At 46.7% G+C, this 15,416-nt stretch overlaps 1 protein-coding gene across 1 annotated transcript; it reads right to left on the reverse strand.

Moving 5' to 3' along the window:
- Positions 1-13,249: 13,249 nt before the first annotated feature.
- On the reverse strand, positions 13,250-15,253 carry LOC120841833. The gene has a single exon (XM_040212826.1). The coding sequence runs from the start codon at positions 15,251-15,253 to the stop codon at positions 13,250-13,252; it is 2,004 nt and encodes a 667-aa protein (XP_040068760.1).
- Between the last annotated feature and the right edge of the window lie 163 nt (positions 15,254-15,416).

Consider the following 15,416-nt stretch of genomic DNA (forward strand, 5'->3'; position numbering starts at 1 on the left):
TTCCATTGTGCTGGGGCCTCCTCTCCTCGTTCCCCCTCATAGAGCACTTTGTTATCGACGCCCCCCCCCCCCCCCCCCCCCCACCCCTTAAACAAAATTCTGGCTACATGCCTGCGTCTTGTCAAGGTGTAATTACCACAGTACATTTCTTTTTTGGGGTGTACACAGTGGCCCGGGATCCAATAATATGACTGAACAAATAAATTACGCGAACGAGTCGCCGAAACAGCACGTTGCTTCTTGGCGAGTGTCGAGGCAATATCGGCCAAAAACCGGCTTCAATATTGGCCGAATGTACGGTTTTGCGCCTCGTACAGACATCCGGCAGGTATTGGTGTACCGATGCAAATGAACGATTTATGTCTAATAGAACTTTCACCACTGATTTCTTAGGAGGCTAGATCGCGGATAGTGGCCTGTATTGCTGGGGTCGAGCGGCACTACCGGCAGTCATCGCTTGACACGATCTAATGCATGCTATAGGAGAAACGGAAAAACTAAATTTTATTACGTTAGTAGGTTGTTCTCTACCATGAAACTTCTATCGTGTTTCCGCAAACAACAGTTAATATTGTGGGCAATATTAAATGTTTAACGCGTTAGAATACCAACCTTGTTTAACTAAATGTTGTGTAGTTGAGGGTCCAGGGCGACTTTGCTGGGCGTTAACTGCGATGTGTTTAATGAGACAAGGGCTACCGAGAGTTATTGTGGAGTCATCCGTGATTTCGGAGTCATCAAAGCTCAGCAAACGATAAGTTAGAATGCCTTTACTGGGGACAATCGCATGGTTTTGACCGCTTGTACATAGTGCTTCATAGTGAAAGCTTTTTCTTTAAACTGCTGTGAGTGCTTCCGGGACAAACTGAAACTCGGAGCGTGCCGTTCAGTCGCTGAACGTGCCATTGATTTCGCAACCGAAGCAAGCTACGTCGGTAAGTCAATCATGCTCCGACCAATTTTTTTTAATCGATGTTCAAACGCTTGAGGAGTGTCTATTTCATCTCCAAGAACCAGACATAATTATCGCAGCACGTCATAAAATGCTCGCCCTCGAGCACCGCGTACAAGCTTCCAATTTTTGCGGTTTCTCCCTTAGACTTGCGTGTATTGCCTCATGGTGTAATAGGCCAATACAACAATTAGGAAAACGAAGGGAGAATTAGACAGGACGCGGCGTATTGCCTGTCGTCAAGCAATGGCCGCCGGTGAGGCCAGTGACGGGCTCCCGATTCGAGATCCAGACTTGCACTGTGAGAGTTCTAATGCATGACACCCGCCGAGTGCTGCACGGAGAACAGGCCCCCAACAAAATTGCCGAATGCACCGAGTGCAGACTGATGCTGGTGCTATAGATGTTGTAGAAAAGTACCGACCTCAAACCGAAACTAGCGCTTTTTTGTTCGACGTGATGGGTGGGAATGCGAGAGTGCCCAGTCGCTGCCATCGTTTATCTATATAAACGTTGGTCTCTGCAAACTGGAACTTACATTTGCGATGACTTCCACTTAAGCAACTCGGCTGTCTGAGATATCTACAGACGGTGTAAGTTTCCGAAACCAGCTGACTACAAAACAGCATACACTTGAGGAAATTCATGGCACTGTACGCGCAAGTGCATGCTTCGTTTTAAGCATAGTATTATGAGTGAACCACTGAAAGGATACGGCTTAAATCTAGTTCTTTGCAACATCTAGCAATACGTTTCGTAAGACTTTTTATTTCCCTGGTGAGGGCATTGAGAACGAGAGCGTTCTCAAAACAAAATATGACAAGGCAAGATAGCTGCCGTTCAAATATGACTTTGCTTGAGTCTCGGGCAACGTCTCCATGTTTAGCCTTCCCGGACGCTGAGTGAATGCGTCACAGGTTTCTGCTGTGGGAGCTTTGAAGAAAAAGGTTCCACTTTTCACCCTTACACAAATGATGCTAGATCTCGCGGCCTCTGTGGTTGTCCTTGGCCTTTCATTACACACTGATAGGTTTCAGCGTCTGTATGGCTACAAAACGACTCAAATTTTGCAAATAAAAACGGGCCGTCGATTCGTCCCTTCGTGAAATATCAGACGCTTACAATTCAAGCTCGCGTTTGAGTTTGTAGCCCGCGGGACGCGATTTCGAGCAGAAAACCAACTTTTCCTTTTTATTTCGCTGTGCGAATGCTTCATCGTAGCAGCCGAACTCTCGTCGTCTGCTCTCGCTTTTCGCCTGGGCGAGGCATGACGGGATTGTCTTCGCTAGAGAGCTCAAAGACAATGTAGAGCGAGCGGCGTGAACGCTCGCCTTCCCGCGCTGTCTCGTGCTCTCGTGCACCGCCTGGGGATCGCGGGGGATTTTTCGTCAAAAATTGCGAAGTTGAGCGCGCGCAGGGAGGAGGAAACTTTGCGGCGTTCTTTTGGTCACTCCCTCCGCTACGTCAAAAAGCGAAGAATGTTTTGCTCTACGAGTTTAGCTACCCTGAGGGCGACGCACCTTTTGTTAATCCTGCAATTTATTTTTCTGGTAAATTCGAGAATCCTGTTGGGGGAGCTTCTTCGAGGTCCGAATGTTCTACGCGTCGAACATTCTACGGCGATTATTCCAGAAGCTTACTCAGGTACATAAGGCGCTCCGCGTGGCGAATCGGAGTCAGTCTCGCCCCAGCGTTCAACACTGCTGTTACGCCGAGTTCGACGCCCGCGACGCTCTGTTATTATCTTTTGTACCCTTTCATTTTTGGCACAAGTTCGCCACATTAAACGTTTATTTCTTCCTGCCTATTTATTCTTCTTTTGTTCACCACCCGTGAGGATATGACTTGAAACCACTAAGAATCAAAAGATCCTGCAAAACGGCCATTTCTTTTTCTTTCAAGTAGACGAATGAGAAAACTGCTAATTTTAGATGGAAAACCGCTAAACTGGCAACACTGTTTGGACACTCTGTCGCCCGCCGCCGGAGAGCGCCACGATACCTTCAAAGCTTCAGCGCAGGAGATCAATTGCGGCGCACTCTCTGTGCGTGACTGGTTTTGTTGGTTATAAAGAAACGTTTAAGAACGATTATCGCCGTGACGATGCACCTTCGGAGCTGCTTCATTGCCACCATAGGGTGTTAGCGTAGTCTGTGGTGGCACTCGAAGGGAATACACTGCCCTGAGTGATATGGCTTTATCCCGAAGACCACCCTGGATCTTTCTGGCGATAACAAACACTTCTCTATCCCTGCATAGTGTGCTCCTTTAGAAAATGCACACAGCGTAGAATAGAATGTTTTAGAGATGAATCGTGCTCTTGTTCCGAAAAATACTAGAAAAAAAGTGAAAGCCGTTTACAACTCCCTGTAACACCGAATTAGAGCGCAGCTCTTGAGGGAAGGGTACTGGGGGGATCACGTGACCTTGGGGGGTGACGTGACGATGCCAATGATGCCATCAGTTATGTCACTGATGACGTCATCAGTGACGATGACGATGACGTCATCAGCGATGATGACGATGATGATCCGGATGTCAGTGACGTCATCAGTGCATCCGTGATGATGACGATGACGATGCGGATGCCGGTGACGTCATCAGTGACGTCACCGATGACGTCATCAGTGATGATGGCGATGACAATGCGGATTCCGATGACGTCATCAGTGACGTCACTGATGACGTCATCAGTGATGATGACGATGCAGATGCCGGTAACGTCATCAGTGACGTCACTGGTGACGTCAGCAGTGAGGATGATGACGATGCGGATGCCGGTGACATCATCAGTGACGATGACGTCATCGGGGAGGTCACGTGACCCTGGGGGGTCACGTGACCTCAGAAGGAGGGTCACGTGACCCCTGGGTGACCTTGGGGTGACCTTGGTTACACCGACGCCGACGGCGACGCCGACGCCGACGCCGCTCAGGCCGGGAACGGGCCCCTAAGAGCTGCGCTCTAAAAATAAGCATGGTTGAAGAAATAAAATTACGCAAATGCAAAAGTCGGTAAAAAAAAAGTGAAAGTCGTTTACAACTCCCTGTAACACCGAATTAGAGTGCAGCTCTTGAGGAGGAGGAGGGAAGGGTACTGGGGAGGGGGTGAAGTGACCTGGGGGGTCACGTGACTTTGGGGGGTCACGTGACGATGCCGATGATGTTATCAGTGACGTCACTGATGACGTCATCCGTGATGATGACGATGCGGATGCCGGTGACGACATCAGTGACGTCACTGATGACGTCATCAGTGATGATGACGATGACGATGCGGATGCCGGTGAGGTCATCAGTAACGTCACTGATGACGTCATCAGTGATGATGACGATGGGGATGCCGGTGACGTCACCACTGACGATGACGTCATCGGGAAGATCACTTGACCTCGGCGGGGGGGTCACGTGACCCTTGGGGGTGGTCACGTGACCTCGGGGGGGGGGGGTCATGTGACCTCGGGGGGTCACGTGACCTCGGGGGATCACGTGACTGGGTGTCACGTGATCTTGGGGGTGACGTGACCCTGGGGGAGGGGTCACGTGACCTTCAGATGACTTTGCGGGCCACGTGACCTTAGGGTGACCTTGGTTACGCCGACGCCGACGGCGACGCCGACGCCGACGCCGCTCAAGCCGGGAACGGGCCCCTAAAGGCTGCACTATAAAAAGTGAAAGCCGTTTACAACTCCCTGTAACGCCGAATTAGAGCGCAGCTCTTGAGGAGGAGGAGGGAAGGGTACTGGGGGGGTCAAGTGAGGTTGGGTGGGGGTCACGTGACCTAGGGGGGGGTCACGTGACGATGACGATGTCGATGACGGCATCAGTAACGATGACGATGCGGATACCAATGACGTCATCAGTGATGATGATGCGGATGCCGGTGACGTCATCAGTGACGTCACTGATGACGTCATCAGCGATGATGACGATGACGATGCGGATGCCGGTGACATCATCAGTGATGATGACGATGACGATGCGGATGCCGGTGACGTCATCAGTGACGTCACTGATGACGTCATCAGTGATGATTACAATGACGATGCGGATGCCGGTGAGGTCATCAATGATGATGACGATGATCATGCGGATGCCGGTGACGTCATCAGTGACGTCACTGATGACGTCATCGGGGGTCACGTGACTTGGGGAGCCACGTGACTTTGGGTGTCACGTGACCTTGGGGAGGGGTCACGTGACCTTGGGGTGACCTTGGTTACGCCGACGGCGACGGCGGCGCCGCTCAGGTCGGGAACGGGCCCCTAAGAGCTGCACTCTAATAAGAAAAAAGAACATATTTTTAGACGCAGAATGTTAGTTGTATTTATTTTAGGCCGGGAGAATGGTCCTCGAATCGAGTGTAAGGGCAAGGTCTGCAGGTTCAGTTTTTGTCTCCTCTCGCCTGTTTCTAAAGCTACCATTGGCAAGAAATTTCTCATGGAACCGCCCGTTCCGAGGAACACGCCTACAACCTGGGATATAGATAAGCTACCAAACTTTCCACACCTCAGACTAGCAATCGCCTCTTAAAGATTCTTGAAGCTAGAAAGCCTTACGTAAGTTCCCCTCGAAATTGCTACACTCTCGTATTAGTTGTTGTCGCAATGCCGCGCTTTTAGAGTCTGCAAATGTTCAATGTGTGCTTGTGAAATAAAATTTTTAATTTTAAATAACGGACTGTTGTAGGTGGTGATTTTGAGCTACGTTTTGATGCTTTAATTAAACATGAGGCAGATACATAGAAAGGGGGGACGGACCAGGAAGACTTCCATCGTTCCACTTTCTTCGTTGTCTTCGTTGTCCGTCCCCCCTCTATGTATCTTCCTCATGTTTAATTACTCTTACCTACACGCTCGTTTTGTACATAATTAAGTTCTCATTCTGTTTCTGCCGTTTTGGGTCACATTCGTTTCCAACGATAGACAAAAAAATTATGTTTCTAAATTAGCAACAACGATTGTGTGCTCACGCGCCATAAATGTTCAAGGGGTTCTCTTAGAAAACTGAGGAAATGAAAAGGCAATCTATGTTAATGAACTGAACGTAAGTACGCAAACGAGCTGGAATATATCTGGTCATGAAAAAAACCCGATATTGCAAGTAAAAGTGCCGACACAAACTTCAGACATTTCAATCTTGTATTCAAATGAGCTGTTGGGCTATTTCAATCTTAGAATTGTTTTTTACCTGTTTTCTCTAGTGTTTGGTTCAGACATGTATGTGACGGATTACAGGGAACGAGTTATCTCTATCTAGTTACTTTTTCGGTAACGAGTAAGATATTTAGTTACTTTTGTAGCAGAGAAACGAGTTACGCACTTAGTTACTTTCAAGACCAAGTAAGAAGGAACAGTATATCGTTACTTTTGAGGAGCAACGTGTAGAACAACGTTTAAACAGCCTCGTTTTAATTCTAACCCGAGTAGGCTTCCATTCTGACAAATGCAGGTGGGCAACTTGAAAAACAGTGAAACAGTATGAGGGTATAGCAACGATTATAGCTGAACACTTGAATCCTATCTCTGTAGCTGGGAATGTTTATCACCCAGTGAACACAAAAATTTCGTTGGTTAAACCTTCTCGAATCGTGTGCAGACCGAATGCAACCCCGGAGGCTGCCAACGCCGAAAGGCACAAAACCCAAAGTCAACTTCGACTTTTAGAAGCAGAGGGAACAAAAGAGAGAGAAGAATCCCAGATTCACCAGCTCTTTCTAAAGCACAACACTGCCGTTCCTTCGAGCGCGTCAGTAGAATCAGGCTACAGCGTCGCCGGAGATCTTTCGTTAAGGGAGCGGGGAAACAACTGAGGAAAACTTCGGGACGCAGCTGCCTAAGTGCAACGACTACTAATTATAAAAATATGAACCATAAAAGCAGTTGTGCGTTTCGTCGTCAAAGCAATGAGAAAAGCAACTCGGTACTTTTGAAACAAAGTAACGCCTTCCTTTTGGGAATCGAGAATGGGGAACGTATTTAGGTAGTTTTTTGGGGTAACGTTTAATGACCCATATTTTCATGTTGAACCTATGTTACAGTTTGCTGCTTGAAAAAACAAACAAAAATATTTACTGGAGTGATTTGTCAAAACATTGGAACATGCATGTTTCAAGCGAGATTTTGTTCGCTATTTATTTTGCTAGTGCCATCTTAATATTTCTTTGGTTTCTTTCTGGCTTCAAAAGAATGATGAATTCAATATTGCGGTTGATGTTCACAAAAATCTCCTTCGTAAAATATTAGAAAAATGTTTCGGTCTTTTTCTGCCTTGTTTCTCTTTTTAAAAGAGGGTGCTATCGCATGGTATCAGAATATCACAATATCACAATATCAACTTTACTAGTCCGCCATCTTGCCTTGACGTCAGATGTGTAAACATTAGCACATAAGGGAAGCTTGAGCCTGTCTCGCCAAGCGTCAGAAGCAGTCGCGGTCGCCCGTGGAAAACAATGGACTAAGCTTCGTCAAGCTTTTCTGAGCCAAGGAATGACCAACAAATGTTTCCAGTTCAACACGGGATATTAAACTATTCGCCGCTCGCATTTGATCCGCCTTCATCACCTCCACATGTTGCACCCCACCCCCTAAAAGACGTATGGAAAGGGGAGAAAAATTAAATATCCTGAAGATAAAAAAAAGGATGTCATGAAACAAACTTACAACGAAAAAACATATTTTAGAGCTAAATTTACGGCGCGAAACGAATTTGTCGTTGGCGTTGCGTTTGCGCTCTTTCGGGGGCTTCCTATGGGCTCTAAAAGTTACTTATTATTCCGCGTTTTAAGTGAAAAAACAAACAAAACAGTAATAAGTAATTTCGAAAGCACATAGGAATGACCCGATAGAGGGCAAGCACCACGTGATAGTCCTGTGCGCCTGTCAGAAATCGACGGCGGCAGCGCGGAGAACCGCATTCAGTCGGCGTTCGCGTCGCACTAGCAATGCTCACTTCCATCGCAAACACTTGTCGGTCGGAAACTGCTGAGGTGTCACTCTGCTGCATTCCTTCGTGATGGTGTTGCACCCCTAGCAGAGTGTCAACCCCCTCTCTACATCACATGCCCGACACAGCACGCACAGCTAACTGGAGCTCATTATTGAGAGCGTGCGGCAACTAGACGGGGCGCGGGAAGCCGCACAAGAAGCCAGTGGTTGGCAGCGCCACCAACGACAGCGTCTGCGTTTTAATCCCGAAGCGCGCCTTCGGGATCTCGGAGGCCATGGCTGTACCCAATCGGACCTCTTCCCGCAGCATCTTCGCCGCGGCTGCGCCTTCCCGCTCCTGTTTGTCGATCTCGGTACAAAGTGAAGGTGTGACACCTTGAATTCTAAAGCCTACCCTCATCCCGCATTCTCTGTGTGTATTTTCACTTCATTCGACCAGCAGGAGTTTCTCGAAAATTGGGTTCAATCGTGTTTCCCGCAGTTTTAAGCGGCAACGGCGGTGACGCAACGCCATGTTTTTTTTTCTTTTCCTGCCCCGGAATTCGACTCTGCAGAGCGTTCGTGTTCTCGGCGGTCTAGTAATCACTACGAGAAGACGTTCATCAGAGCCCGTAACTGATAAATTTACGTGATAAGTATTTTTCGCACCCCTTATTAACAGATTGCTCTTACTTGCCGGCGCATTCGGTAGATGTGCTGGAATGGAGACGATCGCGACGGTTCTCGAATTCGAGGTCTCGTGTAAAAAGAGTTAGCGCCGAGTGCGGTCCTGAACGTAGCGCAGTGTCAAGCCAATCTTCGAAACTAAGGAGGGCTGCTACACAGGATGGCTATGCCAGTCTGGTCGCGTTCAACACGAAATGCTTCTGCGAGGAGCTGCACCGTGGCGCCACTGTCGCTTCCAATTGCTACAACGCACACCGAAGAGGAACTCTTTGATAAAACATTTGACGTCAAAATCACTGCCGCCGCAGCTCAGTGTTGCCAGTAGAGCGGAAGTTAGTAATTCGGACGTGTAAACTTCAAATTTTGTTTTCTCAAAAGAAAATAATATTTTGATGATATTTTTCATAGACTTATTTAGGGGTAAATATATAGTGCACGCTGAATGTTTTATAAGAATCGATGATCATTAATATTTTGCAGAAACTCTCCTTTAAAAAGGTTCACTCAACATTCCGAAAAAAAAAAACGATTGCGCTGTCGAGTTTCGAGGCTGTAGTTATGTTATTCTTTCTCTTTTAGGTTTTAGGAGGACGTTTTCGTTAGACTGTGAGCGCAATATAAGCAACATGCTGTTCGTTCTTTTCGCTGTGGTTCTTATTCTACCGGCATTTCAAGGCGGTAAGTCGTATAAAGATATAGATATTTAACACATATAACATTTTTTTCTGCTTTCTTACGCAATATTTTTTGCCAGGTATACTTTAAGAAACACCTTTTATTGAATGCCACCTCTGCTCTCTGAGCGCTGTTTGATATTGCAACCAATGTTTTACAACATCATGTGTCTGACGAGGTTGTAATAAGTACTTTTAATACACACCTGACCAAAAGGAAGACACTGCATACCATTTAAAGGTGCCCTGAGGCGGTTTCTGAGATCTCCTAAATATGGCGATAACTCACTCTGCGGGCTCTGAGCACCCTAGAAATTCGTAAATCATAGCGATGGCCGATTTCCCTATTTTTAAAGCAAAGATTGAACACACCCAACGTATCTCCGGCGATGAACGGAGCATTGCTGCGGCAGCCAGGATGACATGTGACAAATGAAAACGCCACATTTCGTTGAGATTGCCAACGCTGTTGTTACAAAATGTGTATTCTTTTGTAGATGTTAAAAGCAAATAAGAGGGTAGTCCAAAAATGTTAGCTTTTCGCCTAGAAGGAACATATTACTGCAATAATCGCACGAATAACAGCGCAGTATACTTCTTTTTTTTTTATTTTGTTATCTTCCGCGGGAGTGATGTGTCCGGTGGTCAGCTCTCGAGCGCGCGGGCTGCGTTGAATCGTAGTCCGGGCTGCAAGAGCAATGAGCCGCGCGCATTTGAGGTATCACTCCGCGGCTCCACCGGTCGGTAGGCGCAGGATCCTTCGCTTGCCATTGGCTGAAAGTAATCTTGGTTTTGGAACATGCTCCTCCCATCGCCGAAAACAACCTCGGTGTGTTGCGATCTTAGGGAAACGTGTATTGTGATAAATCAGGGATTTCTAGAATGCTTAGAGCCAGCGGAGTGAGTTAGCAGGCGATCTCAGAAACCTCCTGAGGGCGCATTAATGAGTCTCAAGCAGGCTGCACTGTTCAACTGCTGCTTTTTCGTCTATTGCATGCGTTCAAGCAATTGTATAATCTTGATGTCGCAAATGAAGCCGTCGCGACCCTCCGGGGTAATGAGATTTTGAGCAATCAATTATTAAAAATTCAGCTAATGTGTGGTGCTAAAAATGACGATGATCATGTTTATCGATATCTACGGATGTTTTGTGCAGATCGCCTAATTTGCAAATCTGACATTACAATGTGTGGAGACCAGAGGTTTCACGCATAAATATATTTACAAGTATCTACAAGCAGAATAAGACTGTAGTTCGCATCGCCTGATGCAACCGCCGAGCCGTCGTCTCCGTGGCACTACCGCCACAAATGTTTTATCGAATAACTTAGAATGAATTTAATTACAAATAAAAATGATTCACAAAAGTGGAACTTAATATCAAAGTTTAGTTAGGCAAACTTGTGGTTACAATACTAGGAAAGTAACAGCATTTTACGCAATACTAACGCAAAAGCACACTATATGCTATTATAATGAAATTATTGCAAAAGTGCAAGCGAGCTGGAGAAGAATAACAATAACAACCACCGGAGAAGGCGAACAAAAGACAAACACAAATCTCCAAACTGTGTTTACAGATTTGCTCTGTTTTGAGATTTATGTTTAACTTTTGTCCCCCTTGTTCCCCTTCTCCAGGGATTATTCTCAGTGGTAGCGTTTGCTCGTACACGCAATACTAAAATTCACATTAATATCCTTCCCTTCCTGTACCTTTACAACATTTTTTTTTAGAGAGTTTTGTGTCTGCTACTTCTGGGTGTTTGAATGCACTTGAACAGGGCGGCGGAAATATATATTGTCAATTATCTGGATATAATGTAAGTCTTGCGAACAATCAAAAACAAATATATTTCGAAATAATCGAAAGGGTTTTTCTATTTTTTTCATAACGCGAAGACTAATTATTTAGTACCGCTTTTGGCAAAATCCTGCGTTTAGTATGAAAACCTGTAACATTATAGTAAACACTCACAATGTTACCAAGTTAGTGACACATCGCGTAAACACAGGGGTACATAAGGCGTAAATACACGGCGATCTTAAAATGTCGTCATTGTTACTGGTTTCAGGGGGAGCATGTAATTTGACAACCTTAAAAGCAGTAGGAATTCAAGAGGGAAAATGCCTGGACTTAAAATGTCTGAAGGGTTTTATTTTAGAAACATGTTCTTGCGTAAAAATATTTTCCTATTAGCACGAACGAGTACCTGTGGTTTCTGGTGGTCAATCGTTTTTGTTTTTTTTCGCTAAGGTGACGCATGTTCCTCCACTAGCATAATATCACACATTCATAAGTTATTTAACACCTGGCACAATCTCACAGAGCTCTACGGTACGCTTGACGATCACCGCCGTCATTGATGAACTCACACACTAAAAGACGGTACTAAGAGGGGGGGGGGGGGGGGGGTCGCCTCCTCTAAGCTTGTTCGCTTCTTTTCTCTACTTGTTTGAAGAATGCGGTAGCACTCTTGTTCACTGGAAGTGGCAGGCTGACTTCGACGATGTACACCAGCCACACCTCACAGATTATTTCGAGTTTTGTCATCTGTCTTTAGAGAAGAGTGTTAGCCGTACCTTGAGGTCTTTTCGGTTTACACTCTAAGAAAAAGTGAGCACCCCCCTTCGTCATCATGCGTTTTGACGGCTGTAACGACCCCACAGGCTTACTTAACTACCCACTGGGCTCGAGCCATTGAGCGTTACAACCCTCTTGGCAGGTGACAAGCATGGGGTAGTCACGTTTTATAAACTCTTGAATTGAACATTCAAGTACATGCAGTCGTTCAATAGTAAAAGTCACTTCAAAAATCTCGAAAAGTACTTGAAGCTTGTTTTCTTTGTGCGTTGGTTACCATTTATTCAATTTTGAACCGGTCGAAACAGGCGTGTGGCTCAGTTCGCCTAAACTGGCAGAAAACAAACAAGTACAGGCAACCTTGGTAGGCACCTACTAAAACCCGAGACAGATAAAAAGTATCGCGGTTGTTCTTCTTGCTTCCGTCGCGGGTTTTACCCAACGCTTGTTTTACGGTTTTACCGTGTACGTTCCACAACAGAAAACAGCTGGCAGCTGGCGTCGTGCTCAAGGAATTTAACCAAATATCTAGCAAAGCACGGGAAGCTACGCACGGGCGTGAGTTGACTTGAATGTTCGTCGGAACGAGGTAAGGATACTCTTGTCGTCTTTTATTGTGCGGTTCAGTAAAGAGCGTCTTCTCAATAAACGTGTGCTCGGTCAGTTCTGCGTGCAGATAAGTTGCAAATGGCCTCCTCGGTTTTGCCAAACTTCCACGCCTGTCATACCCATTATTTTTGCCTTCAAGTGCAGTGAAGTATGAAGCATTGAACACCACGACTGAGGCCGGACAGGACGAACGTACACAAATATCTGGGATCATGTCCGTGTATTTCAGTATTTCTCTGTCTCGGGATATAGGATTCACCTTCACTGGCTCATTTGGCTCATTTCATCGAGCATATTTGATATGTGCTCAGAGCTTTGGGACGGTCGCACGACAGACAACATCCCAGCGCGAATGTTCGTTCAACCGGTCGTACGTTCAAGAGGTCGTACGAGAAACTTCCACATGTCTGCCCCGCACATTAATCGAATTTCTCGAGGAGGTTGCATTGAGAAGAGTACCCTATGTCGTGCACCTCGACCGAAAAGGGTGACCCAAATGCTCACGCCATTTGGGTCACCCTTTTCGGTCGGCCCGTGTGTCACTGGGGAGCGTCTTAAGCCAGCCCCCCACCTGCGTTCACGCCGCTTGGCGGCGACAGTGTGCGGCTAGTAATTATAAAACTAAAAACCCACTTGATCAGCAGATTGTACAGGCACTGTAGACAAAGAGAGTTTCCCACCGCAGGTTAGCACAATTGTTTATACTGCAGTGCTCGTCTCATTTCAAATGTGGACAGCATACCTCGAAAGGAACCATTTACTTTGCCATGTAACACTAATACAATAAGCATATTTACAGGCTCTCAATGGGCACTGGCTGTTTAAAATAATACGTCATAACGAAGACACACGTGTCCACCATTGTACAGGTCCAAGTGCTGATGTGAGGCCTCCAGTTCATGACCACATTTCGAGAGTTGAAGCACCCCTGTTTTGGTCACTTCATTGGCACAGATGTGTTGGTGAAAACAGTTTGTAGCAAGTCTCTCAAGCAGTAGGAAAGCATCATTCTTTGAGACATAAATGTTCCGTACCTGTGCAAACTGGGGGACTTCTCCGGTACCCACCACCAGAATGTCGTCTACCCTGTAGTCTCCGGCGTCTAGAAACACGCTTTTTGCTTCCAAGAGATCCGCTTTGCACTCTAAGCTTTGGGCAGCAGATGGCAAGCTAGCTTTGTCAACAGCTCGGGCACACATCATTCTCGGGCATAGAGGGAACTTGAGAGAGTTCATTTCGTAGCTCTGCAGGAGTTGGTGCCGAGTCGCAAGGGTTTTGCAAATGTTTATGAATTTTTTTACTTTTGAAGCCATGGACTTAAAGTACTGGTGCTTCGCCTCGAAACGAAGGCACCAGTACTGGCGCAGTGGTCCAAGGGCCGCAGTCAGTCTTGCGTAGTGCACCATGTAGTGCAACTTTGGGAGGACTTTAGCTGTAGGATACAGTGCCGTGAATGCTTCAACAAAGTCTTTCACTAGGACTTCAAGGTACGCGACCCAGTCCTCAGTAATCTGTTCAGACAGCACGAGAGTGACAATGTTGTGCAGCTGGACGAGCACACTCCAGTGCTTGTTTTCTTCATCGACAGATGTACCGAATATTAGCGGAAACAGCCTGAACAGGCACCATTTTTGGGCCGCTGTGCCTTTAAGGCTTGCGCCCCCTTGAAGGAATGCTGCTGTCAGTGATTCCGGACGGTTTTTCCTGTCATTGTACCCATAGGGAAAGGTTTCTACCCTCTTAAGATCCTCCAGGGTCAGTGCTCCTTCGTCAATCAGACCTTTGGTGACGTGCCTTATGATGTGAGCAAATGCACCCTCAAAGAGGTCGTGCATCATGTCAGGGGCCATTTGTGTAGTGACGTCAAAATAAGCCAATTGTGCCATTGGAGATGGGCCCACAACGCCATGCAGCTTGCGACCTTCTTGCGGGTTTGCTTCGGCTGCGGCTAGATGACTGCTGTGGTCAGCCCTTGTCCTGATCTGGCACTGCTCTTCATTTGTCACTGTATGAAGGTTGGCAGCTGTTGCCATGCAGTACCGACATACATGCCCCTGAGAGAAGCTTGCCGAAAACCCTCCCAGCTTGTGCTGGGACAAGTTGTCACCACAGACTGCCACCACAAGAACCTTCATGGTTTCTGGGACGCCATCTACCGTGACAGTAAGGCCTTGGCAGCCGAGCTCCTCCAACTCATCGAGGACTGGTTTCAAGATGGCAGAAAGCCCGTGCTCTACTACGTCTTTGAACTTTTCCAGAACTACCAGGTAGACGGATCCCAACTTGGACCTGTAGCGTGGGTGCATATTCAACAATGTGAAGTACACTGTTGTGAACTTGTGGACTCCACGTTTCGCACCTAAAGGATTGGCTATTTCGACCTCGTCTGAATACAATATCAGAAAGAGTGTCATTACGGACGCGTCTGTGACAACATCTTGTAACCCCTCGTACACGGTTCCATCCCTGAAGTCTCTGTAACACTTGTATCCTGCGTCCGTCAAGTTGGGGTTATGTGCATCAATGAAGAGTCCCGGTTTCGTCTTCAACTGGAGCAGATTGCTCAACACTTTTCCGATCGACACATATTGAAAAGTGTCCCCGTCATCTCCAAGTGCCATTTCTTCTGAACTTGCGAAGGGAAATGCATTTTTCGCAAACTGCTGTCGTGCATGTTTTGACTTCACGCAGCTGAAAATCTGGTCAACAAAGCTGCAGTCAAGCAGTGATGCCAGGTCTCTGGGCAATGGATCCAAACTGAATGGCAAGGCCTGCTTAACCTGTTTAGCAAACCGGTCTAATAGAGCCTGCAGCATGAACTTCATGTCCGAAAACAGAGTGTCTGCTGCACTGTGTGGCACCTTGTGCTCCTCCGTCAGCTTAAAAGAAACATGCAGACTGTCTCGGTGATGGTTGCAAGGAACTCTTGAAATGTTTGATGCTTGTTGATGGATGGTGGTTCATCATGGCTTTCCTCTTGTGGAAACG

The sequence above is a fragment of the Ixodes scapularis genome, unplaced genomic scaffold (assembly GCF_016920785.2).
Source record: "Ixodes scapularis isolate PalLabHiFi unplaced genomic scaffold, ASM1692078v2 ptg000795l_1___fragment_2___debris__unscaffolded, whole genome shotgun sequence".
NCBI lineage: Eukaryota > Metazoa > Arthropoda > Arachnida > Ixodida > Ixodidae > Ixodes > Ixodes scapularis.